The following is a 26,910-nucleotide window of genomic DNA, read 5'->3' as shown; positions in this document are numbered from 1 at the left end:
CTAAACGAGGGCTGTCTAATGAATGGTTAAAACACATTGCATAACCAGAGCTGTCATGCCTGACGAAGAATTAAGTTGCGGGTTCCGGGCCTGAGCAGTGGACCCCAGGAACCTGAGTGATACGTCGGTGTGGGCGGGAGCTAGCTTGGCACCGCTGTTCGAGGCAGCTCGGAACAGAAGTGCCGTGAAGGCGGCTTCAGGACTGGCTGTGTCTGGGTTCCCCGAGCTGCTCATCCATTCCATCGTCCCCTCGTCCGTGTGGAGGCTCTTAGGAGGCCACACTCACAGGGCAGAGTAGCAGGGAAGTGGTGAAGCAGCACCTCAAATCCCAGAGCTCTCACTGGAGAAAATATTGGGGGAGCGGTGATGGGCAGACTCCGACGTGCCACATAATGCAGAGTGGTGGCCCGTGGACGCACATGTGATTGTTGGGGTGCGTCGTCTTTCTCTGCGTGAGCAGGAACTGGTGAGCTGGTGATGCTGAGTCTGGAGCTGGTGAAGACGCGCCTAGCCGTCATGAGCATGGAGATGAGGAAGAACTTCATTCAGGCCATCCTGACCTCCCTCATTGAGAAATCACCAGATGCCAAGATCCTACGGGCTGTGGTGAAAATCGTGGAAGAGTGGGTTAAAAACAATTCCCCGATGGCAGCCAATCAGGTGAGCAGCCAGAGGGGCTGTGCCCTGGCCAGGCCCCCCACCTCCGTGTGTGTGTGTGTGTGTGTGTGTGTGAAGGCCCCCACCTCCGTGTGTGTGTGTGTGCACCTCCGTGTGTGTGTGTGTGTGTGTGTGTGTGTGTGTGTGTGTGAAAGTTCAAGCACGGTTTTCTCAGCTCTTCTGAAAATTCTCCAGCAAAACGTTTTCTCCCCTGTATTGGCACTGACGGTATCTTTCCTCAAGATGAATTTTTCTCACTGTGCTTAGCAGATTTTAATTAGAAGCTTGAAATGAGTGGTCACTCCTCTGAATGTGGTTTTACTTGTATTAAAATGTTAAATGAACTTTACTTCTTAGTCTTTGTAGTGGTAAAGGTAAGGCCCCAAAATTAATAGTGAGGGACTGTAATAGAATTAATTTAGTAAGATGCTTGCAGACTTCTGGTTTGTTGTATAATTTAGTTGCTTTCTCTTCAAAGTGAGCTGCAGCCTGTAGGAAAATTGGATCGGCAGCTGTCTTGATTTTAAGTATTTGCAGATAGAGCCAGGATCTTTGTGTTTAGAAAGATCTTGTCTTATTTTTACTGACAAAGTTGTAGGAGCTTAAAAGGTAATAGGACAGATGGCTGGAATACGTCTGAATGTGTCTTTTTTCAAATAGAAGTAATTGACCTTTTCTTTTAAAAAAAAAACAACAAAAAAACACCCCAATTCATACAGACGCCTACACTCCGGGAGAAGTCCATTTTGCTCGTGAAAATGATGGCCTACATAGAAAAGCGCTTTCCGGAAGACCTCGAATTAAACGCCCAGTTTTTAGACCTCGTGAACTATGTCTACAGGTAACGACAGCGATCAGCCAGATACTGCACGTATGTGTTCCCAGTGTGTCCTTGGAGTAACCGATGTAACATTTAATCTTTCATGATAGCTAAAGCTTGACTGTCCATATAAACACCAAGTGCCGTTAACATATTTTGGCATCGTTAACACACCTTTTGCTCAAATGCTGCATCAGCCCAGGGGACTCGTGATATACCCGTGGCTTTCGTCCTGGCATTCCGGAACGTTGGCCCCTGCTTGCGGCTTGCAGAGGCTGCCTCTGCCGCGGCTCTTCCAACCCATGTTACTCCTTCCATTTCAGGGATGAGACGCTGTCGGGCAGCGAGCTGACCGCAAAACTCGAGCCGGCCTTTCTCTCTGGGCTGCGCTGTGCCCAGCCGCTCATCAGGGCAAAGTTCTTCGAGGTTTTTGACAACTCTATGAAACGTCGGGTCTACGAACGCCTGCTTTATGTGACGTGTTCCCAGAATTGGGAAGCCATGGGGAACCACTTCTGGATTAAGCAGTGCATTGAGGTAGGACGGGCTCAGCTCAGTGTCTGTGATGCCGAAACCAGGGGGTGTTAGCACTGTCTGGGAGGGATTGGAAGCCTCCACCCTAACCTGCTCTAATCTCTTCTGGGAAGAAAAAAGACTTAAAGTTGTGTTTTCAGCTCAAGGAGTTTTTTAGGGGTGATTTTAAGCTCTTAGAAAGTTGAATAGCGTTTCTTAGCTTATAGCTAAAAGATTTATTTTTCCTCAAATATAAAAATTGTAAATTCTGTCTACGTGCCCTTAGGGATGTAATGTACTGTAATTGTGGGGTCCTGTCGTTCTTAGAGCCGGAAGATAGGGCAGCCAGGCCAGAGCAGCCTGACCGAGCCACGGACTTGGAGCCCTCAGTGTGAGTCGTCAGGGTGCCGGTGACAAGGGCCTGTGTAAACCCGTCAGACTGTTTCAGTGCCTGGTCAGATGTTCATGATGTTGCTGACAGGATGGTAGTGAGACTTCTGGTTTCTTGTTGGTTTGTTATTGAAATCCACGATCCTTCGTTGGGTTAGTTACCTCCTTGCTGCACCAGGCAGCCTGGTTTCCCGTGGGTTAGCGATGCTGGCGGGTGATCCTGGTCTGCTGGTGCGGAATGGGTGGAGCCAGCAGGTGACCTACCACGTTACTTCGTCCAGTGAGACCGACGGTTGTGAAGTTCTCCCCGGGGGCGTCAGGGAGACTTGCTGACGTGTTTATGTTGGTGCTGCGTGAGCATTTCATAGCGCTCTGTGCAGCATGTGTTGGGAGCTTGGCGAATGGCCACACAGTGGGCAGTTGCTGATTGATTCATCTTTGGTTCGAGGGACCTGTCGGTTGCTGTTACGTGCCAAGCCCTGGGTCAGGTTGTAGAGACATAGAGATGGAAACGACCTTGACCACGGTAGGCACGCTGGAGCAGATGGAGGAAGGATGGGTTGGAGGGCGCTAGCTGGAGATCTGCTCTTCCTTCCCTCATTTGTCCTGCGTGTCTGGTCTGTCACTGCGTGTTACCAGTTCAGGGCCACCTGCTTCTCACTCTTTTTTCTTCCTCCTCCTTCGTGTGGCCACCATCATTGCTCACAAGGGTGATGGGAGCAGTTGGCCCAGCATCACCACTTTCCCTCCTACCCACCACAGTCTTGCTATTGTGGCAAAATTGTCCTTAATAAAGCAGATCATGTCCCTCCTTGCCTTTGTACTCGGCACAAACTCCCAACTCGCAGGATACAGTCTTTCTGGACCCCAGGTGACCAGACCCTTGCCCCTCCGTCCAGCCCTCTGCTGGCCTCCCTCCCCTCCTTAGTCGCCAGCCCCGCTGGCCTCTCGTGTTCCCAGACACACCACGTTCCTGACACCCAGGCTGTCACAGGGCACCCTTTATTCTGTTCATCTCCTGGCTGTGTTATCACAGTGAGTATGTGTCTTCTTGGTTTGGTTTGGTTTGGTTTGGGGGTTTGTTTGATTATTTTATTTTTTACTCTGTGTGTGTTGATGTGTTGATGTTGGTCTTGTCCTTCCCTCTGACGCTTCAGCTCTACCAGGGCAGGGGCGCCTGCCTGTGAAGTTGACAAATGAATCCAGGGCCTCACAGAGCACCAAGTGGGTGCTTAGTAAATATCTGCCCCAAAAATGCACGAGTGCTTTAGTTGAGTGGCAGCCAGGCCTAGGGGCAGAGGCCAGGGGGCAAAGCATATTGGGATGTGGGGAAGAGTCACGGGAGTGCTGGCTGTGGGTGGGGAGTGTTACGTTGCAAAAGAGCTCGTGAGCCCTGCTGAGGAGCTTGCACTGTCCCCTCGGGGCCGTGGGAAGCCACTGGGGGGACACAGGGAGAAGAGCACTCAGGTCGGCTGTGTGTGAGGAGACAGGTTTGAGAAGAGAAAGTCGATGAGTTAGGAACTTAGTCCAGGCAGGAGTTGATGGCAGGAGGAAGCCCGACTGGTAGGCGAGAAAGATCCTGAGCTTACGCTTAGACACGGAGTCTGAGATCCTGAGTGAGGGGTGTCTGGAAGGGAGGTTCAGGCTCTGTCTAAGCTGGGGAGAAGCATACAGCCGAGCTGTGGGCTCAGGAGTCCTCAGCATGTGTGCTGCAGTCGAGAGGACTAGGTCTTCACCGAGAGTCCCTGCACCCCACATGCCAGGCGGACGTCTTAGGTTTGTCGTCTTTCTCTCTATAAACCCTCTTCAGCTGCTCCTGGCGGTGTGTGAGAAGAGCACTCCCATTGGTACCAGCTGCCAGGGAGCGATGCTCCCGTCCATCACCAACGTCATCAACCTGGCTGACAGCCACGACCGAGCGGCCTTCGCTATGGTCACACATGTCAAGCAGGAGCCTCGGGAGCGAGAGAACAGCGAGTCCAAAGAGGAGGTAATGCTCCAGATGGTTGTCTCGTCTTCAGCATTATTCCTGTTTCTGTTGGCGGATTTTATATCAGCCTTCGATTTGGGGGAGGTGGGAAGGCAAGAAAAAAAAACCTGTCTCTACCTCAAAGTTCTGAATGTGGTATCTGCATTCAGTTAGATTTTTCTTTCTTTTTTATCGAGGTACAGTTGATATAAATTACGTTAAATTCAGGTGTCCAACATAACGATTCAATATTTCTTTGTATGTATTACTGAACAGTCACCACGATAAGTTTAGTTAACATCTGTCACCACACAGTTACAGAAGTTTTTTTTATAATGAGAACTTTTACCATTTACTCTCTTAGCAATTTTCAAACGTGCAGTACGGCATTATTAAGTGTAGTCACCATGCTGTACATGACGTCCTCAGGACTTACTTATTTTATAACTGGAAGTCTGTACTCGTTTTGCTCATTCCTGATCTCCTTGCCTCTGGCAAGCACCAGTTTGTTCTCTATGAGATTTTTGTATGAGTGAGATCATATGGTATTTGTCTTTGTCTGTCTGACATATTTCACTTAGCAAAATGCCTTCAAGATCCATCCATGTTGTTGCAAATGGCAAGATTTCATTTTTTTTTAATGGCTGAATAATACTCCATTGTATATATGCACACCACATCTTCATTATCCATTTACCTGTTGATGGGCACTTAGGTTGAGTTGAAAAGCATCTCATATTGCCGTTTACTTTTGAGATAACTCACTTTATCATGAGCTAGTGCTGCTTAGCATAGGATATTCTAGTGTGGGTGATTTTTCTCTCCGAGTGCTAGGTAGCCCATGTTGTAGCAGACAGGACTACTCTGAGGAGGAGTGCCCACCAGCAGCCTGCCGTGAACCTCCCAAATCTCCACTTCGTCCTGGCAGGGGCAGCCCTAGAGCCAAGAACTGGCCACCAGGGCTGATACCTCATCTTGATGGCCCTGAGCACTCCGAGAGGAGCGGCTGCCACTACTCCAGGCATTGATCTTTAAACCCTGTCTCCTTTGGTTTGTTAGCTCTTAGAAGCTCAGTCTCCCCCTGGAGTGTTGGGTTTTAGAAGCAGCTACCCGGGGGCAGCTGGGGCTCAGCTGGTCAAGCATCCGACTCTTGGTTTCGGCTCAGGTCTCCGTTCAGGTCATGATCCTCAGGGTCGAAAGACTGGCCCGCATCAGGCCCAGCATCCGGCCCCGGCACTCAGCAGGGAGGCTCGTCCTCCCACATCTGTGACCCCCCCCCCCCCCGTGTGGGCACGCACACTTTGTCTAAAAGACATAAAATCTTAAAAAGTGGAGTAGCCGGTATTGAAGGAGGAGGCGCACTCTTTGCTGTAAAAGGGATAGTTTGATCCCTCCTATATGTGGGGCATCTACTCATTTCATTAACAAATGAGAATTTAAAATTTTCTTCTCCGTTGCTGAACACTAGATCATGTAGTGATATGATCTTTTCCTTCTGTACTTCTGTGTGAACTAAATTACCAACTTTGAAGTGATTCTTCCCGTTTTTTCATGGGCACATACCAAATGGTCGGTAACTTGACTCAGAGGCTGGTTTGATGATTAGATTTTGGCTGTGACTTCTCAGAAGCTTCAGACAGAAATAAGGTTTATTCCTTTCTGGGAATGAGTCCTATAAAACGTTGTGCCAACAGGTTCTGCACAGTGGCCCCTGACAATAGTCTTAATTTGAATGAGCAAGGCAGCTAGACAGCTCTATTGCACTTTGAGGAATGACAGGCTGTAATTCCTTATTATCCCTTATAATCTTTATTATTTTTGCCGTTTAAAGTTTGTACTTTGATTTTGCTCTCCACAATCCAAATAGGAGAGCAAAACAGTGACCTTTTCGTAGTGTTGGTTTTTTTTTTTTCTTTTCCGTAGTGTCACTTAAAGAGAGGTCTGGTCAAGTTAATCTGCTTGTTGTTTATTCTAGAACTCAAGATTATTTAAATAATAATGAACTTTGAGGAAACTAACCAAACTTTTACTTGCAAAAACATAACAAGAAATTTGTAAGAGTTGTGTTTGTTGGATTTTCTGTAACCATTTGACCTTTTGGTTTTACCTATTTGTGTTTTGTTTTGCAGGATGTAGAGATCGATATTGAGCTGGCTCCTGGAGACCAGACCAGCACACCCAAAACCAAAGAGCTTTCTGAGAAGGACATTGGGAACCAGCTGCACATGTTAACCAACAGACACGACAAATTCCTTGATACTCTCCGGGAAGTGAAGGTCTGTGTGCGGGTTCGGAGGGATGGTGGTTCTTCTTTCCCCTGAATATGTTGACTCCTCAGGCAGGACTACTCCACAGCAGTGTGAGGTCATCTTCTGCAAATTACAATTAACTTTCTTTCCTTTCTCAATCGACACCATCATAGTTCTGTGAGACTCTGAAGTGGATATTCTGTGCAAAGATTTGAGAAAGGATTTACAGTATCTTATGGGAGAAAATAAGAAAAAGAAGTTAATTTTTCCACTGCTACCTCTTGAAAGAAATGGTTAAAATGGTTTACCAAATACATGATGAGACTTGGCTGGATTATTTTTCAAATGCAGTAAAAAAGGAGAAAATGAGAATAGGTTCACATGGTAAACGAAGTCCACCTCACTTTGCAGGGAGAGGTCCTCCAAATGCATCTATTTTGAGATATAGCCAGCTAGAAACTCTCGCTTCCACAAACTCTCAGGTTAATTATAGGTATAATCATTTTTAGTTAAAGACTAAGAAAATCCAGGGGTGCCTGGGTGGCTCAGTGGTTAAGCGTCTGCCTTCGGCTCAGGTCATGATCCTGGGGTCCTGGGATTGAGTCCCCTGTCAGGCTCCCTGCTCAGCAGGGAGTCTGCTTCTCCCTCTCCCTTCCCCCCTACTCATACTCACTCTCTCAAATAAATAAAATCTTTAAAAAAAAAAGTTAAGGCTCCATACACCAAGTTGCTTTTGCGGTGTATTACAAAGAAACAGTGATGATTCTGTTCATACCATGAGCTAGGTATGGTAATCTAAAAAATTAGAAACTAGTTATCACAGAGTTTTCTGCATTTATTTTTTATTTTTTATTTTTTAAAGATTTTATTTATTCATTTGAGAGAGAATGAGATAGAGAGAGCATGAGAGGGGGGAGCATCAGAGGGAGAAGCAGACTCCCTGCCGAGCAGGGAGCCCGATGCAGGACTCGATCCTGGGACTCCAGGATCATGACCTGAGCTGAAGGCAGTCGCTTAACCAACTGAGCCACCCAGGCGACCAGTTTTCTGCATTTAAACTTCTCTAGTGACCTATCCCGAATTTGTGCATTAAGTCAACCTTTGAACTTTTTTTTTTTTAAGATTTTATTTACTTATCTGACAGAGACACAGCGAGAGAGGGAACACAAGCAGGGGGAGTGCGAGACGGAGAAGCAGGCTTCCCGCAGAGCAGGGAGCCCGATGCGGGGCTCGATCCCAGGACCCTGGGATCATGACCTGAGCCGAAGGCAGACGCTTAACGACTGAGCCACCGAGGCACCCCAATCTTTGAACTTTTCTTTGAGTGATAGTTGTGGCAGTTAATGTGTGGAGAAACATAAAACATTTGGTCTTCTGGTGCACGGAACAGGAAGCAGAGCATTCTTACATGTAGATGTAAGGTTCTCTAGTTCACAGACTGAAGACCTTACTAGGCCCCTGTCCCTCCGGTCATCACTGCCAGAAGGTGGCGTGGTGGATCAGTGCCCCCAAACCTAAAAGGCCTTTCATGGCTAACAGTCATCAGGATAAGTCACCATGTAGATACTGACTTACTGGTTCCCTTGGCATAAGTTTGATGATCAGCTCATTGTGGAAGATCAGAGTACATTTTAGCAGTGCTAGGTAACTGAATGAAACAGACAAGAGTAGCTAGCCCTCATGGGGCTTGTGTTCTAGTGGGGGCAAGCAATAAACGGAAAGCAGTAAAATCAGTATGTATGTGTTAGGTGGTGAGCGCTCTGGAGAACAGTAAAGCAGCCATGAGGCTTAGGGAGTTAGAGGGAGTGGTGTTCATATATGTGTGTGTGTGTATATATATATATATATATTTTTTTTTTTTTTTTCTTGATGGTCCAATCCCATGTAAACACTTTTTTATTTAAATTCAATTAATTAACATACAGTGTAGTACTGGTTTCAGAGGTAGAGATCAGTGATTCATCAGTCTTATATAACACCCAGTGCTCATTACATCACGTGCCCTCCTTACTGTCCATCACCCAGTGACCCCCCCCCCCCCCCAACAACCCTCAGTTTGTTTCCTTTGATTAAGAGTCTCTTAATGGTTTGTCTCCCTCTCTGGTAAGAAGAGTCTCTTAATGGTTTGTCTCCCTCTCTGGTTTCATCTTGTTTTATTTTTTTCCTCTCTTCCCCTGTCACCCTCTGTTTCGTTTCTTAAATTCCACATACGAGTGAGATCATATAATGATAATTGTCTTTCTCTGATTGACTTTTTCACTGAGCATAATACCCTCTAGTTCCATCCACATCATTGCAAATGGCAAGAGTGTTCCTGTTACGGTATCATGTGTTTATGGAAGCTATTTTTTATAGAGCAAAGTAGGGTTAAAGTCCCTGCATTTATAGGTCAGTTCGACCCTGACATTTTCATTCCCGAAGCTCCTCTGCCTGTGAAGTGGGTGCCTCCAGACTATTTGTTTCTAAGTCTAGAGGGACTGGGGGGCGTCTGAACAGGTCCTTCACGAAACCAGGCACGCCTGCTCTCGTCTCTGCTGTGGGCGTCTTGTCCCAGAATTGACCGTCTTACTGTCTGTGGGAGATCTCTTGAAGCCAGTGTCCCCTCGCTGTGTCCCTGGTGCTCCAGGGCCACACAGCATCCACAGCCCTTCTTCACATCTCCCTGTGCTCATGTGTAAATGAGAACGAGCCAGGAACCTGTAGAATCCTCCACCTGAGCTCGAGATGAGCATTTTTATCAGCAGGTCTGTGATCACGTGTGGCCCAGCAGTGCTTTGGCCTCTGCTAAATGACCCGGGGCCGGGAGACCGCTGACCCACTGGCCGGGGAGGGCGGAGCAGCCATGTCAGGTCATCCAGGGTCACGGGGTGGCCTAAGTGCCATCCGGAAGCAACCTTCACTTAAGTGTTTCCCCCATTTTCCTTGAAATATTTATATCTTTGCTTTCTGCATTTTCGGTAGACATGAACGAGAGGATGACTTCCTCTCCTGGGTTTGCGGTTGGAGAAGGGAAAGCATAATTGTGGCTCATCCATCACTGAAGCTCCGTCTCCGTCTCCGTGGGGACGTGGGCCCCATTGGTCTGGCGGCTTCAAGCCGGCTAGAAACCTGCCTGTTCATAAGGAATCTTGGCAAAAGCTAATTCAGACTTCCAAAAACAGCAAAGCTGTGGACAGAGGCATCTGTGGATTTGGTTCACTTTTGGGGCCCTTTGTTTCCAACCCTGGCCCCTTTCGCAGGGCGTCCTGTTCCAGCCAGGCCCCTCCCTGTCCGCCTCTCCCCCGCCGTCAGCTGCCGAGACGATGAATTCTCAGTTCTTGGTTTGTTCTTCAGAATTGTACTTTTTGGCCAGTAACTTACCTCCTGTGCGCGTGCTCCTTCTCTTTTCTCTTTCACGTTTCCAGCAGCCTCGGTTTTGATGGCATCTCTGTGCCCCTCGTTCACACGTCCGCATCAGCGTCACGTTCCTACCTCTCGGACGTGGTTAGAAAATGCCCTCGAAAGTTAAAAAATGTAGGCATGCCCGTGGGTTCCTGACGCTCAGAATCTGTGTTTTTGCTCTGACCTGACACTTGCTCTGTCTTCGAAAGTTTGAAAGTGGAGGAGCGTGTGATGAAGCACGAGACCGGAGCGTCCCGCGTGGCTCCATGAATCTCTCTTCTTTCTGTAGACGGGAGCCCTGCTCAGCGCCTTTGTCCAGCTGTGTCACATTTCCACAACGCTGGCGGAGAAGACATGGGTCCAGCTTTTTCCCAGATTGTGGAAAATTCTGTCTGACAGACAGCAGCACGTGAGTATATGTTTTAAAGCCGGTCTTGGAAAACGTAGTTTTAGGTGTTGATAAAGATCTGTGAAAGAAAACCATCTTGTTAAGTGTCACAGGATGAGGGAACTGCTCACCGTTGTCTAAGAGTGAATTCTTCCGAAATACTGTCAGAGGCTGTGTGAGAGTGAGGCCGTGCTGATTTTTGAGTGGAGACCTGACGTGGCGCGCTCTTGGGTTTCAGGCGCTGGCTGGTGAGATCAGCCCGTTCCTGTGCAGCGGCAGCCACCAGGTGCAGCGGGACTGTCAGCCCAGCGCACTCAACTGCTTCGTGGAGGCCATGTCCCAGTGCGTCCCCCCGATTCCCATCCGACCCTGCGTGCTCAAGTACTTGGGGAAGACGCACAACCTTTGGTTCCGCTCCACATTAATGCTAGAGCACCAGGCTTTTGAGAAAGGTCTGAGCCTGCAGATTAAGCCGAAGCAAACGACGGAATTTTATGAGCAGGAGAGCATAACTCCACCTCAACAGGTGAGGCCTGCCTCATCTTCCAGGTCCCGTCGCCTTTGGCAGTGACCTCCCCGTTTCAGTAAACCTCTCTCCAGTGATTTTAAATGACAGCTCGGTGAAGTTGCCTTATTGTCACGAGCACTCAAGAAACCACGCTCTGTTTTCAGGAGATACTGGATTCCCTGGCTGAACTGTACTCTTTGTTACAAGAGGAAGATATGTGGGCTGGTTTGTGGCAGAAGCGTTGCAAGTATTCAGAGACGGCGACGGCCATTGCTTACGAACAGCATGGATTCTTCGAGCAGGTAGCCAGCGTCCTGTGTCCAGTGACATGGCCGGGCCACATGGCTGAAGAGAGGTCATTTCTAATGATGTCAAGTCAAAGTTCATGTTAAATTAGTTTACTGGTTTATTTCAAGCGTTTATCCTACATAGAAAGGGCCTTTGATTGAAGTCTCCATTTAAGAGAAACCTACACGTATGACACGAACATTTCTGAAACTCAGTCCTAAAGCCTTTACCGTTGGTTGCTAATGTGGATGCTTTTTATCTGCAGTCAGTGGTCCTGTTGGAAATGGCGGATAGATTGTAGTTAGTGTTTAAACTGTAATCCTCATGTTTGTCCTTTCATTGAAGTGTGGCCCCTGTCCCAGGAAACGGTTCTCAGCCTCTCAGTGTAGGCCACTGAGCCACAAAAACTCTAGAAGCACAGACACAAGCTGTGGCCTCTGCTGTCCTCACTGAAGGATGGAGAGATGCATCCCAGGGCTAGGCAGTCTCCACTCTGTCCATTCTGTGCGGGGCGGGGCGGGGGGAGGGGGGAATGACGTGCCACCTCTGTTCCCTGTGTGTGCAGAGCCTCGGGCCAGTGATCTTCTAGAGAAGAGCGTAGGGCACCCCCCAGGCCTGAGATCCAGCTTGCCCTAAATAATCGAGAGCATTATTGACTTCTTCAGGCACAAGAATCTTACGAAAAGGCAATGGACAAAGCCAAGAAGGAGCATGAGAGGAGTAACGCGTCCCCTGCTATTTTCCCTGAGTACCAGCTGTGGGAAGATCACTGGATTCGGTACGCCACAGTGCTTGATGCATTCAGGAGTCTGTTAGGGAACCAGTAAAAAAAAAGGTTTTTGAAATTTTCTTGTAATGAGTGCTTTTAAAAGGGGACTTTGCTACTTTCTTTACGGCCTTATAAAGAAAAGAGCCACCTCAGAACAGCATTCAGCCCATGAGTAATTAAAAGCATCCGTTGGAGAAGCAACAAATGATCTCTGCCTCCCACTGGCTCTGGTGCTTCGGGCTCTCTGCTGCGTGGCGGGCGGCCCTCGGTGTCCAGGGGGACACTTTATTTCAGAGAGCAGGGGGCTCTCTGCAGTGGGGCACCTTGGGAACCCACCCCTTGCCCGGTGGGGGGAAAGAATTTTTTCGCAATAAACAACTTAAAGTCTATCCCTTGCCCTTTCTGAATCTGTGAATGTGTCGGTAACTGAACTTTTGCTCTTGAATCCCTGGTCTTCCAAGGTGCTCTAAGGAGTTGAACCAGTGGGAAGCCTTGACGGAGTATGGCCAGTCCAAAGGTCACATCAACCCTTACCTGGTCCTGGAGTGTGCGTGGCGGGTGTCCAACTGGACTGCCATGAAGGAGGCATTGGTGCAGGTGAGACCGCCCTCCCACCTCCAGGTGACTGTCCCGGGCTCAGATTGTGTGGATCTCCAGAGAGTTCTCTTCACTTAGAACAAGCAGGGCATTTTGGCAGATGAGAGATAGCTCTTGGAAGCGAGCATTATCTCTGGTTCTCTAACACCTTTCCCAGATGTATTCAGTTTGGGAGTCAGATGCAGCATTTGTTCATCGTGGCGGGTCTGGTGCAGAAGGGCTGTTGGAGGTGAGCGCGGCGAGGGTGAATCCTGCGCCGGGCCTGGTGGGTTCGTCGCTGCTGTCGGCAGAAGTCTGCTGAATGAAGCCGTGTTCTCTTCCAAGCATGTTTGTGGTGGAAGTGAGGGCAGCATGGGATCAGTGAGGCTGAGTTGTGAACTGGGTTGAGCTCCACATTTTTTTTTATTAAACCGCATCCAGAAGAATTCAGTGCTCAGCGGGAGAGTGGGCACAGAGGCCCCATTCCCTTCCTCCCGCTGGGGGGATCCGAAAGCCACAGTATGGGACAGCGCAGCTCTGTGTCCCCTGAACCCCACGACACGTTATTACTTTGGCCTTAGACGGTCTTCGGATGCGGCCGTTCTTGCTGCTCTTATTGTTCCCTGCATCTGGGCCCTTCGCTCATATTCTCCCTCGGCCCCTTCCCTGCTTCTGCTCCTCGTCTCCACCTTTTCCGTGTGGTGTTCGTGGTTGGGCTGGAGGTGGAGGAAGTTCTGCCACCTTACCTGCCCTGCTACCCAGCCCTGCTTCGTGACACTCACACCAGTCATTTTCCTCTCTTCTTGTAATTCGGAGACTGCAATGCAGCACACTGAAATTATAGAGCTGCTGTCTTTGAAACGATGAACCTGTACCGTGGCTATCATGTTTATGTTGTTACTGATGTCGCTTTTTAACTTATGGAAGATTGTAGAACTGAGATGGTGAACCACAGAGGGCAGAGACAGCCCAGGGCTTGACTTTGGGCTTGGGACCTGGAAATTGCTCGTCTGATGCAGGGACTTTAGTCCAGAGATAACCAGTCCTTGTATCAGTAAAATGTGTATTGTTTCTGACAAAACACATTTATGGTGGATTGTTCTGTCCTTGCTCTGATAGATGTTCTGCTGAGTACATATTTATAGTTCGCCCTGCTGTTTCCTTTCTTCTCCCTTCTTGGGGTTTCTCTTAGCTGGATGCGGGCAGCGCCATGCTGTCCATAGGTCTGAGAAATAAGTTTCTTCTTTCAGAAACCCTTAATAATTTCCTAAAAATTATAAGGCCCGTACTAATTAGAAAAAAAGCTCAAAGTATACGAATAAGCATTCTGGGTTGTCTGTAGTAAATTCAAATAGTCTTGGTCCAAGTAGAAGTCCAAAATTATTTACTCATTTACTGGTATTTCAAGAAAAAAAAAACCACTCAAATTACTTCTGTTTTTGTTCCTGTGCATTATGATTTCAGGGTTGCTTGCAGAAATTTGGTTTTCTTTGTTTGATTTAATTGATGGGGTAACTTGTTTCAGGGTGTTTGAAACAAGAGATTCCTTTGTTCTCAGTGTTACAGAGGATAGATGTGGTGATTGACAAAAGCCTATCTTGAATAGTGTTTAAGCCCAGAAAATGTGCGATTGGTGTGATTTTAGCGGATCGTGTTGGAAGCAGATGTTTTGACAAGCTTGTCTTCCTAAATTTCTTCATCGTTGGCTTATTGAGATCTAAAAGAGGCCATGAATGTGAATGTGCTTTAAAGAAGTAAGATGTCAAAAAAAATAAGCCAGAGAGTTACATAAATGCAGGATGGCACCATCATCATCATCATCATCCTTATACTTCTGTCATTTAGATAGATAGTATTTTGGCACTAAAACGTGTATATTTTTATTATTGCCCAAAGGTGTTTCAGAATGAATGTTATGTTGATCTTGTTACAGCAAGTCCTGTCAAATACCTTCAACAGAGATATCCTTTTTTCTCATACACAGAGATTATTTTTGAAAAGACCTTAATTTTTATCATTTATGTTTTTAAATGCTCTGTATAAGATTGATAAAATGAGACCAGTTCTACTGCTTCCTTTAGAGAGGGTGGTGGCAGACAGAGCTTTCGAGGGTAGAAGGGGGAGCACAGGGAGCCTTTATGTGGCTCTGAGCCACGTGGGGGCGGTGGGGGCAGGGTTAGAGCCGAGGAGAGGAAATCTGACAGTTCCAGGCTCAGTGTACTTCACGAGAAAGCTGACAACCAGAACGTGAGAAATCTGGGCGAAATTCTATAGTAGGTGACAGAGTGCAGCTTTGAATGACAGTCAAATTTATGAATGTTCTTTCATATTCTTATCAACCGGAATCGTTGCCTTTTGCTTCCTTGTATAATGTGGAACAAGTTAGATCGATTTCCCAGGATAACAGTATGAACTGGAAACAATTCAAAATTATATTTATCGAAGTGGAGACAAACATATATTTAATACTTTGGAAATTTGCTGGCTGACTTTGTAGCCAAGGGGTGATCATTAATCTGGTTTGTCACATCGTTGTTGATCAGTTTCCCTCCTTTCTGGAACTGCTGATGACTTAAGGCAAAGAACCTGTAGAGACTGGCTATTCACTAGTGTTCGGAAAAGGAGAGTATCCAGAAAATGCAATCTAAATGTTTGTCTTCTCCGAGAAAATAAGTATCTATTCATAGCTTAATTTGTTTATCGCTTTGCATGATTGACTACAAAAAAATTGGCTTGCATTTTTGGCCCTTCGTACTGAGCAGCTTGCCTGTTGCTTCCATGTAATGTTCTTTCGCCACCAGGTGGAAGTAAGTTGTCCCAAAGAGATGGCGTGGAAAGTCAACATGTACCGTGGATACCTGGCCATCTGCCACCCCGAGGAGCAGCAGCTCAGCTTCATCGAGCGCCTGGTGGAAATGGCCAGCAGTTTGGCCATCCGCGAGTGGCGGCGGCTGCCCCACGTGGTGTCCCACGTGCACACACCTCTTCTCCAGGTGGGCGTGGTGCACGTACCCAGCCGTCCTGGGGGCCCCTCCCAGAAGTGCGCCTCCTGTCCAGGCTGAGGTCCGTAATCCGAGCTGGACGGCAAGGAGGAAAATCCTTCCACTTGTCCTCAGTGGAAGGAAGGCCAGAGTCAAGATACAGAGGAATAAAATGTTCTCATTTTTGGAGCTTCCATGGGGTTTAAATGACAGATGACATCTCAGGAGTGATTCTGATGATTCTCATTTTTGCTCCAGGCATTTCTTTAATGTCCACTATCCCCCATCAGTGTGATGCCACGGTGCATCCTGTGAGACTCTTCGTAGCCTGTGCCTTAGCCTCTTCCTCACTGGATCATCTGCACAGTTTCTGATAGCTCGTTCCAGCCACACAGGCCACCATTCACTTGCTTGGCTCTCCCACAGCCCCGCACACATGCTGCTTCTCTCCACAGAACGTACTTCTTCCCACCCCTCTGCCTGACCTTGAGGCTCCGTACAAGCAGGAAGTGAAGGCTAATAAGGCAGAACTGTCAAATGCAGGCCGCAGGCACACAGCCCTCAGCAAAGGCTGAGCAACTTAGTGGTTCTGGTCTTTAGGGACATCTCTGGCTAACTGGTTGACCCCTAAGCCACCTGAGCAGAGACTTCAGTGGTTTCGTTCTGCAAATAATAGAGACTTGATAGATTCAGTGTACCAGCATACTCAGAGTGGGGGTCCCAGAGGGAATGGAGCCAGAAAAAGGGGCAAAAGGAATATTTGAAAAATAATGGCTGAAAACTCCCCAAATTTGATAAACCAATTTTATTTACAAAGCAGATACACAAATGAGCTTACAAGCGTGGGAAAAATTGCTCACCATCATTAGTCATTAGGGAAATGCAGATCAAAACCACAGTGAGATACCACCTCACACCCACTACACTCGTAGAATAAAAACAATAATGAGCATTGGTAAGGATGTGGGGAAAATTGGAACCCACGTATATTGCTGGTGGGATTGTAAAATAGACTGGAAACAATCTGACAGTTCCTCAAAATACTAAGTACAGAATTCCTAGATGACAGCAGTTTCGATCCTACACACACACACACACACACACTTGCACACCCATGTTCACCGCAGCGATATCCATAATGGCCAAAATGTGGAAACTGCCCAAATGACCATCAGCTGATGAGTAAATAAAAAGTGGCGGACCCAGGCAGCGGACTGTCGTTCAGCAATAAAAAGGAACGCGTACTGAGCCCTGTCACAGTGTGGTGAACCTTAGCAACGCTCTGAGTGGAGAAGCCAGACAGAGGGCCACACGCTGTATCGTTCCATCTCTGAGGAGTGTCCGGGATGGGGAAAGGCACAGAGACAGAACTCGGATCAGTGGTTGCCACCCGCTGGGGGAGGGAGGACGGGGGAGGCTGCTGACGGATCCGGGGCCGCTTTTTGGATTGAGATAGGCGTTCCATATGTAGGTGGTAGTGAGGGTTCTACATTTCTAGGAACATATTAAAAACTACGGAATTGCACACTTTACAGAGTGATTTCGGTGATGTTTTAATTGTATCTCAGTAAGGGTGGTATAAAAGATACCACACTGCTGTGCTTTCAGTAGGCTTTCGGCGAGAGGGAGGTTTCAGAAAACTGAGGGTAACGAACTGAACTTAAGGTGCAGACGGAAAGCAGAGGCCCTTGCAGGGAGTATCTACAGTTAAGATCAACCAACAAGAGGGGTGTCTGGGTGGCTCAGTCGTTGGGCATCTGCCTTCAGCTCAGGTCATGGTCCCAGGGTCCTGGGATCGAGCCCCACATCGGGCTCCCTGCTCCGCGGGAAGCCTGCTTCTCCATCTCCCACTCCCCCTGCTTGTGTTTCCTCTCTCACTGTGTCTCTCTGTCAAATAAATAAATAAAATCTTTAAAAAAAAAAAAAAGATCAGTCAACAAGATAGCAAGTACTGAATCTAGGTGCTGTGCTCAGGAGATTCTAACAAGTTCAAAACAAAGATTCTGCCCCAGAGGAGCGTCTAGCTGGAGAGAGGAGAGCCGTAAGAAGCAAAATTTCACACCAAAGGGAGTCTGTGATTCAGTGCTGTGCGGTAGGACAGAGGAAACACAGGATTTAGAGAAGGGAGGAATCCCCACGGGAGGGGAGTGGAACCTCACGGGTAGAATTTGGATGGGCTCAGGATCGTGGCCAGGGCGTTTGGAGCCAGCAATGCGTCTGGGGTGTAAAAGGTAGTGAACTAGACAGGCTCATGAGGTTCGTGATGGAAAACCTACGTGCCAGCCCAAAGGGATGGCCCGAACCGTGTTCTGAGATGCTTAGTGTGGCCACGGGGTTGGAGTGTTGCTGGAAGGAGAGCCTGAGGGCAGGCGGGCCAGGCTGTTCTAATCTGAGCCTTTGGTAGGAGAGCCCAACTTAGGTGGTGGCAAAGGGAATGAGCGAGAGTTTGGGGGGCTCTCCGCGAGGTGTGCTACCTGCACCACTGTCCTCCCTCCCTACTTCGCAGTAGCCACAGAGCTGAACTTGCAAAAGCGAGGGGATCGCAAGAGCAGAGTTTGGGGTGAAGAGTAAATGAAATGTGGGAGTGAGGCGTCTATGTAAGCGAGAGTGCTTCCTTCGGGAAGTGAGCCGGGAGACTGGCTTATAGTCCTCAGTTTGCTGATGGACTCTGGTTTATTTTCCTCACTGGCGCTCACTGTGGGATCCCTTGTGCTGCTCCCGTTCAGGCAGCCCAGCAGATCATCGAACTTCAGGAAGCCGCACAAATCAACGCTGGCTTACAGCCCACCAATCTGGGCAGGAACAACAGCCTGCACGACATGAAGACGGTGGTGAAGACGTGGAGGAACAGGCTGCCCATCGTGTCTGACGACTTGTCGCACTGGAGCAGCGTCTTCATGTGGAGGCAGCATCATTACCAGGGTAAACCTACCTGGTCCGGCATGCATTCATCATGTAATTTTCCAGACACCCCACTGTTCTGGTTTCATGTCTTGGTTTTGTTGTGTTTTTTTTTTTCTTTTACCAGATGTTCTAATTTCTGCCAGGGTTGGTAGGTGTGGTGGTTGGTCTGGCAAGGGGAGAGGGGAAGGCAGGGAAGGATGGGGAGATTTCCCCCCACCCGTTAACACTCTTCCAGCTAGAACAGAGTGGGCGCTAGGGGCGCAGGCCGGTGGGATCTGAGCTCCGGGGTATGGTGCTCGTTGTGAAGGGCCACCCGAGGAGGAGCTGCTTGAAGGTGGCCTCGTGGAGCCTTCTCCGGTTTTCCTGGTCCTCTGTTCATCCCCTCAACCTGCCGGGCATCTGTTAGAGCCACATTCCTGATTTAGTTAGCCACGATGGTAATGCTCAGCTCAGTAGTGCGTGCTTTTTACCTCTTACTTCCGAATCAAGTACCTTCCTTGTGTAAAACCCAAGGAAAAGTAATGAGGGTTTATCACAGAGCTTCCTGTTTTCATAAGCCATGTGTGCGTATTTTCATTTTTTATTTCAGCCTTATTGTGGAACGCTTTGAGAGATGTTTGGCATGGACTGATAGCTCTTTTCTTTGCTCTCTAGCTATCGTAACTGCCTATGAAAACAGTTCTCAGCATGACCCAAGTTCAAACAACGCCATGCTTGGGGTTCACGCGTCCGCGTCAGCGATCATCCAGTATGGGAAGATCGCCCGCAAACAAGGACTGGTCAACGTAGCTCTGGACATATTAAGTCGCATTCATACTATTCCAACGGTGCCTATCGTGGATTGCTTCCAGAAGATTCGGCAGCAAGTCAAATGCTACCTCCAGCTGGCAGGAGTCATGGGGAAAAACGAATGTATGCAGGTAGAGTGACCACGGGGGCCGGCGGCCGCCCCTCTTCTGGGAGGTCCAGCAGAGCACGGGTGTCCCGTGGAAGCTCCTGGTGCAGAGAGTGGGAAAGGAGGGTCAGAACTTCCCAGAAACAGTCCCTTCACCACCAGAAAGGGAAAGGAAACCACTTTGAGTGTTTGATGTACATTTTACCGTCTCTGTTCTACACTGTCTTTGGTTGACATATTTAAGGAAAGAAAATGAAAAACTGGGGGGTTATGAGGATGTAGGGTAGATTTCGATGATGTTCAGAGGAATAGTAATAAAAACAATGGAACGGACTAGACATAGAAAGTTTTGGAAAAAGCAGTACCCTTAAGGTATCCAGGACTGAACGTGGCATTTAGTGATTCAGTTTAAGTACGCTTGTCAGTCAAGAACTGTTCGTGGTAGGCGAGGTCAGCCGTCAACTTCAAGTGCACTTGTCAGTGACCTTTAGGGCTTACTGCCTAGATAAATATTGTAATACAGTTTTAACACCATTGTCTAGGAATTTGAAGAATTTTTTCCCTACCTTTTTTTTTTTTTTTTTTTAAACAGGGTCTTGAAGTGATTGAATCTACAAACTTGAAATACTTTACAAAAGAGATGACAGCTGAATTTTATGCACTGAAGGGAATGTTCTTGGCTCAGATCAACAAGTATGTATGTTATACAGAAGGAGAAAAATTCATCATATTATTTTAATAGTTATTTACAACTTGAAGTCGGTGTGAATCTCCAGCCCAAGGTCGGTATGATTTGGTGATGGTTGTCAGGTGTGAGACTTGATGTACTCTGTCTCTGTGAAGATAGTAACTTACAGCGGATGGATAAACCAGTTTGATGGGTAGGACTTAAAAACGCTTTTTATTTTTTTATTTATTTTTTTTAAAGATTTTATTTATTTATTTGACAGAGAGAGAGAGACTGCGAGAGAGGGAACACAAGCAGGGGGAGTGGGAGAGGGAGAAGCAGGCTTCCCGTTGAGCAGGGAGCCCGATGCGGGGCTCGATCCCAGGACCCTGAGATAATGACCTGAACCGAAGGCAGACGCCCAACGACTAAGCCACCCAGGCGCCCCTAAAAACTCTTTTTAAAAATGAGTTGCTTTTGAACATAGGACTGCTGATGGTATAGATTCATTTCCCCATTTTCGCAGCATGACATTTTGGACCAGAGTTGATTTGATTCCTTTTATGGAGATAGTTCCTGTTTTAGAGCAGGGGGTCAGGCTGTGGCCTGCAGACCAAACCCGGCCAGCGTCTGGTCTCTGTGAACGAGGTCTGGGAACAGGCCCACCCCCACTGACGGGCTCTATGGCGGCTTTCACACGACAGCCACAGAGTTGAGTAGTTGTGACAGAAATTGTCCAGCCCACAAAGCCTAAACCCATTTACTGTCTGGGCCCTTCAAAGAAAGGTCACAAAACCCTGTTTTAGAGAAATGAACATCAGATGAAATTTTGTGAAAAGTACACAAATGAGATACGCTTACAAGATGCTGCTCATTGCCTTATGTGGAGCTGTAAAGCTCACTTTTCACATTTTCAATAAAAGGGGTCGCATTTTTAGCTTATTTTAAATAAGGAAGTGATTTTGTCAAGATAAAAGTTTTTTGTTTTTTGTTTTTAAGATTTTATTTATTTATTTGACAGAGAGAGACACAGCTTGAGAAAGGGAACACAAGCAGGAGGAGTGGGAGAGGGAGAAGCAGGCTTCCCGCGGAGCAGGGAGCCCGATGCGGGGCTCGATCCCAGGACTCTGGGATCATGACCTGAGCTGAAGGCAGACGCTTAACGACTGAGCCACCCAGGCGCCCCCAAAAGTTTTTTTTTTTAACGTTTTAAATTCACATGACCTAAAACGCAACATTTGGAAGGGTACAGTTCAGTGGGCTTTAGACATCCACAGTGTTGTACAACCATCACTGTGAGCTGCTCATTCTGAAACCTTTCTATCCCCCCCGAGAGAAACCACATACCTGTTAGTGGTCACTGCCTGTTGTCCCCTTCCTTTGTCCCCTGACAGCCGCTGATCTTTCTCTCTCTCTGATGTGCCTGTTGTGCCCGTTTCGAATAAATGGAATCCTACAGTCTGTGGCCTTCTGTGCCTGGCTGCTTTCACTCAGGGGCCGTCTGTTCTCAGGGTTGTCTGTGCTATAGCAGGTGTCAGAACACAGTCCTCCACGGTGTGTCTGTAGATTTTATTTATCCACTCAACAATCAGTGAACATTTTGACTGTTGCCACGTGTGACTCCTGTGAGTAACGTTGCTGTGAATGTTCACGTACAGGGTTTTGTGGGAGCCTTGGGTATATGCTTAGGGGTGAAATTGCTGGGTCATGTGGTACTTATTTATCTTGTCGAGAAACTTCCAGATGGTTTTCCACAATGGCTACGCCATTTTATGTTCCCACCAGCAGTGTCTGTGGTTTCCAGCTTCTCCACATCTTTGCCGGCATTTGTTACTTTCTATTTTTCGGACTGTAGCTGTGCTCGTGAGGATGAAGTGGGGCCTCACGGGTTTTGATTGTCATTTTCCTAGTGACTGGTGGTACTGAGCGTCTTTTCTATGCCATTTGCAAGTCTCCTCGACAGCATCATGTATTCGGTTATTTTGCCCATTCCTTAGTTGGACTATTTGGCTTTTTATCATCCGGCTCTAATTCTTAGACTTTTGGATGTATCTCTGAGATGTGTGATTGCAGACATTTTCACACTTTCTGCAGGCTGTCTTCTCACTTTCTTGACCGTGCCCTTAACGCACAAAGTTTCTCATTTTGAAGTTGGGTTGTATCTGTTTTCTTGGGTTGCTCATACTTTTAGTGTCATAGCTAAGACATCATCGCCTAACCGAAGGTCACAAGATTACTCCTATGATTTCTTCAAAGAGTCTTACAGGTTTAGTTCTTGCAGTCAGGTCTTCAACCATTTTGAATTAATTTTTATATGTGGCAGGAGTTAGTGGTCCAAATACATTCTCTTGCACGTGTATAGACTCTGTCCCAGCATCAGTCATCGAAAAGATTTCTTTCCCCATTAGAAGGGCCTTGGCAGCCTTTTGAAAAGTTAGCTGACCCGAAAAATAAAGGTTTATTTCTGGACACTCAGCTCTGTTCCACTGATGTACATCCATCCTTATGCTGGGGCCACACTGTATTGCTTACTGTTGCTTTACGGTAAGGTTTGAAATTGGGAAGTGCTCTTCAACTTTATCCTTTTTCAGGATTGTTTTGGCTGTTTGGGATCCCCGACGTTCCACATGAGTTTTAGGTTATTCATTCCTGCAAAAGAGGCTATTGGAGTGATTGCATTGAATCTTGTAGGTTAATTTGGCAAGTATTGCCATCCTAACAATAGTAAATCTTCCAGTTCACGAACATAAGATATTTGTTTATCTTTGTATCATTTAACAGTGTTTTATATTTTTTAGTGTACAAGTCTTGCGTTTCTTACGCTGAATATATTCTTAAATATTTTGTTTTTCTTGATGTTACTATAACATTTTTTTCCTAATTTTATTTCCAGATTCTCCATTGCTAAGGTACAGAAAATACAACTGAATTTTATCTATTGCTCTTACATCTTCAACATTGCCAAATGTTATTTGCTCTGTTTTATGTGTGTGTATTCTGTAGGTTTTCTGTATATAAAATTATGTCATCTGTAAGAGATGGTTGTACATCTTCTTTCCACTCTGGATGCCTTTACTTTTTTTCTTGCCTAATTGCTCCTACCTAGGACTTCTGGTAGTAAGTTCAGTAGAGGTGGTGAAAGTTCTTGCCTTGTTCCTGATCGCAGAGGAAAACCTTTCAGTCCTTCACCATCGAATAAGATGTTACCTGTGGGCTTTTCCTGTATGACCTTTATTATGTTAAGGTAGTTTTCTTCTGTACCTAGCTAGTTGAGTGTGTTTATCATGAGAGGGTGTTGGATTTCCTGCACCAACTGAGATGATCATGTTTTCCTTTTTCGTTCTGCTAATGTGATGCATCCCATGGGTTGATTTTTTTTTTTTTTTTTTTTATGTTGACCCACCACCTTGCGTTGCTGTGATAAATCCCACTTGGTCATAGCATATACTCCTTTTCACATGCTGTTGGATTTGGTCTGCATTTATAATCACGAGGGATGTGAGTATCTAGTTCTCTTATGTCCTGTACGTTGTCGGAAGATGTAAAACTCTCTCTCATTTGCAGATAGTAATGTGGTGCAGCCACTGTGGAAAATAGCTCATGAGCTCCTGAAAAAATTAAACACAGAATTACCCTATGACCCAGGAATTCCCCTCTTAGGTATATACCCAGAAGAATTGAAAACGGGTGTTCAAGCAGGTTCTTGCTCATGAATGTTTGCGGCAGCACCATCCACAGTAGCCAAAATGTCAAAACCACTCAAACGAATGGATAAGCAAAACCTGGTTAGATACACAACGGAGCAGTATCAGGCGTAAAAAGGAATGAGGTGCTGATTCCTGCTACAGCATGGGTGGACCTCGAAAACAGGTCACATAATACAGGATTCCGTTTCTGTGAGGTACACAGATGAGGTCAGTCCGTCAGCCAGGAAGCAGATTGGTGGTCCCCAGGGACTGGGGGCTGGGGGAGATGGAGAGGGACTGCTCCATGGTATGGGGTTTTCTTTGGGGATGACAATAGGGTGTTTTGGCACCTAACAGAGTGGCAGTTGTAGGACATTTTGAATGTACTAAATGCCACTGAATTACTCATTTTAAAATGCTGGATTTTATGTTATGTGAAGCTCACCTAAAAAAGAAGTTATGTTTTGATTTTGCCTCCCCACAGATCTGAGGAAGCAAACAAAGCATTTTCTGCAGCCGTGCAAATGCATGACGTGCTGGTGAAAGCGTGGGCCATGTGGGGCGATTATCTGGAGAACATCTTCGTGAAGGAGCGGCAGCTGCATCTGGGCGTGTCCGCCATTACCTGTTACCTGCACGCATGCCGGCATCAGAATGAGAGCAAGTCAAGGAAATACTTAGCCAAGGTGAGACCCAGGGCCGTCTGGTGGCCTTCCAGTTTGCACGAGAAGCCAGCTTCTGCCCGATCCGTGCTGGGGGTGAGGCATTATTTCATGCCTGCCCAGTCCGTTTCTGTCACTCTTCGTGGGATCTGTCACAGTTCCATTTGAAAGCTGAGAAAACAGAGGCCTGACATACTTGGGGTCCCAGGACTTTTAAGCAGCAAAACCGTGCCTGGAGTCAGTCCTGGGACTCAGTCCAGCGTTCTCTGTGGGACCTCACCCTGGACAGAGATTCCTGCAGACCGAAGAGGACACTGCCAGGAGAACCCACCCACCAGACACCTGGTAGATTCTCCCCTCTCACCTGCAGGGGAGATGCCCCCAGTCCCAGAGTTGCTCAGTGCTAGTCACAGGTGACATGGGATCACAGGGTTTCTGCACACTCGCTGGCGTTCTTGTCCCCGGGTTGCCCCAGTGCAGTGCGGGGGGCGGGGCCGGTGGCTGACACGCACCTGCCCAGAGGTGACTGCTTAACACTGACATTCCTTCTTCGGTGTTGCGCCCTCTCTCGTTTCTCAGGAAACAAATAAAACCCAGAATTCGTCCTTGCAGAAAAGTTAGGAAAAAGTTGTTCTCCTTTTCTGCTGTGTCCAATTAAAGGTTTAGATTTCTTAGAATTCCTTAATGTCCAAATGTGGAATGAACATCAGCACCTAGTATTTAAAGCCAACTCCAGAAACACACCAGCTATGGTGACACAGAGAAGCTCCCTAAATATTTGACCCCGAATTTGCCTCTTTCTGGATGTAGTCGTTTCAGACATCCGTGGACAGCAGGCTGCCAGCTTGTGGCCACCTCATTCCGGGGTGGTGTTCATCAGGGATTTTTAGCAGAGGTCCATTTTGTTTTGGGGAGGTCGTGAGTGTGAATTAGCAGCTTGGCAGGCCCTTGGGTCGCTAGGTTGGGTTGTTAGTGATTGGCGGTAATGCCTCATCTAGGTAAGAACTGTATTCACATTTGGGGTCTCATCTGTCTGTACGACTTACACATTAAGTTTAGCAATATCCTTGGCCCTTTTGTACCCCTTTTCCCACATTGCCAGCAAGGCTGTTCTATGTGCTGTTTTAATGTTGAGGAAAAGTCATTGACGGAGGGCCTCAGAATTTCCATTCACCTCTGGGATTTTCCTTCTGTCTTAGGTGCTGTGGCTTTTGAGCTTTGATGATGACAAAAACACTCTGGCCGATGCCGTTGACAAGTACTGCATCGGCGTGCCTCCCATCCAGTGGCTGGCCTGGATCCCGCAGCTGCTCACCTGCCTGGTTGGCTCCGAGGGAAAGCTGCTTCTGAACCTTATTAGCCAGGTGGGAGCAACAGGGTCTCCTTGTTCACGAGAAAATTACGTCTTCATTTCACATGTAGGAAGCTGTACACACTTAGACATCACTTGATCTAAAGCACAATTAAAAGTGATTGGAACGAAATAATCCAGGGTTGGAAACGAGATAACCCGCTGGATTGTAACAGTATTAAAATGCCAGTTTCTTTGCGTATGTTGCCACATAAAGATGCAAGTAAAACAGGTATTCTCTTAAAATGGCTAGTGAATACTCTGAATTAGTGAAATGTGTATGTGATGGATACTTTGTAGCCGATTTCCCCTCGTCAGTGCCGGAGCTCTTCAGAGCTTCCCTTTGGACTGAAGTCCTTGTAATCGTAGTTCTCACTCCTCACCCCTTGTGCAGTTGTTCGGGATGAAAGTTGTGTGCCTTGGGGATGGGAATGATTTCAGTTTGTCCGTCCATGTGAGGAGCCCAATGGGTAGAGGAAGGACCCGGGTGGTGGGAATTTGGAGGCAGTTCTGTGTCGCGTACAGTGCCTGTGACCGTGTTTCTTTTTGTAAAGTTAGAGAGTCCTGTGACTGACTTCTCATGAATGAAGAGCGTCCCGACCAAGCATTTAGGAGCATGCTGCTCATCATTCTGTCTGTCCAGCTTACTTTGCTCTTTGCACGTGATGCATCATCCACATTATACCCAGAAATGATTTTCTTTTTCCCCTTGAGAGGCTGCAGCGATGTGCTGGGTCCTGGCATTTTGCCTGGAGTTTACCTGCTGGGATGTAGATTCGGTCTGTGTGGTAGGATCACCATTCATCAGACCTCTCTTTATGTTAGCCAGCTTCCTGTGGCCCGTGGCAGAGCTAGATACCACTCCTGTCGTCTTGTTATCGGTGCACTTGGAAGGGTCGCAGTAACATCAGAGTAGCTATTCAGGCCTTTTGAAGAAACCATAAAACCCCAGTTTGGTAAGACTGGTGTTTCTTACCTTAAACAAAATTTTTAGTTTTGTCCTTGCTGCAGTTACATGAAGTTAGTAACGAACCTATTTGTCAGTTAGAATCGGTTTCCAGTTTGCAGTGAATGGCGCCCAATATAAAGACTGACTAGTGTCATTTTGTGTTTTCCCGTTCCTTGCCTGAGTAAGATCCGGGGACCAGTGCGTTTTGTCCTCAGATTTACCGAATCAAAGGCAGGTGTGGTTCCTCTGTCATTAACAGTCCCCCAGGCAGAACTGTGGGAGTGCACCGTGTTGATCTTTCTCAGAT

The 26,910-nt window shown here is 47.2% G+C and overlaps 1 protein-coding gene across 3 annotated transcripts in view; it reads left to right on the top strand.

Annotated features, from left to right (window-relative positions):
- LOC110571986 (transformation/transcription domain associated protein) overlaps window positions 1-26,910 on the top strand; it is a 112,563-nt gene that overhangs the window by 67,857 nt on the left and 17,796 nt on the right. For 2 of the 3 annotated variants that reach the window (XM_044915728.1, XM_021680227.2), the window contains 16 exons: window positions 461-660; window positions 1,377-1,498; window positions 1,801-2,014; window positions 4,191-4,370; window positions 6,479-6,625; window positions 10,269-10,388; window positions 10,606-10,893; window positions 11,040-11,177; window positions 11,829-11,941; window positions 12,394-12,529; window positions 15,310-15,501; window positions 18,216-18,411; window positions 19,048-19,313; window positions 19,881-19,981; window positions 24,126-24,327; window positions 25,503-25,667. In XM_044915728.1, coding sequence (XP_044771663.1) covers window positions 461-660; window positions 1,377-1,498; window positions 1,801-2,014; window positions 4,191-4,370; window positions 6,479-6,625; window positions 10,269-10,388; window positions 10,606-10,893; window positions 11,040-11,177; window positions 11,829-11,941; window positions 12,394-12,529; window positions 15,310-15,501; window positions 18,216-18,411; window positions 19,048-19,313; window positions 19,881-19,981; window positions 24,126-24,327; window positions 25,503-25,667 — 2,780 coding nt within the window. Of the gene's footprint in view, window positions 1-460; window positions 661-1,376; window positions 1,499-1,800; window positions 2,015-4,190; window positions 4,371-6,478; window positions 6,626-10,268; window positions 10,389-10,605; window positions 10,894-11,039; window positions 11,178-11,828; window positions 11,942-12,393; window positions 12,530-15,309; window positions 15,502-18,215; window positions 18,445-19,047; window positions 19,314-19,880; window positions 19,982-24,125; window positions 24,328-25,502; window positions 25,668-26,910 lie in introns of all 3 variants that reach the window. The other variant, XM_044915729.1, reaches the window with a different exon arrangement.

This window comes from Neomonachus schauinslandi, chromosome 5, assembly GCF_002201575.2.
Source record: "Neomonachus schauinslandi chromosome 5, ASM220157v2, whole genome shotgun sequence".
Taxonomy (NCBI): Eukaryota; Metazoa; Chordata; class Mammalia; order Carnivora; family Phocidae; genus Neomonachus; species Neomonachus schauinslandi.
Note: the sequence above shows the minus strand (reverse complement) of the source record. Positions and strands in the feature narration are given on the sequence as shown.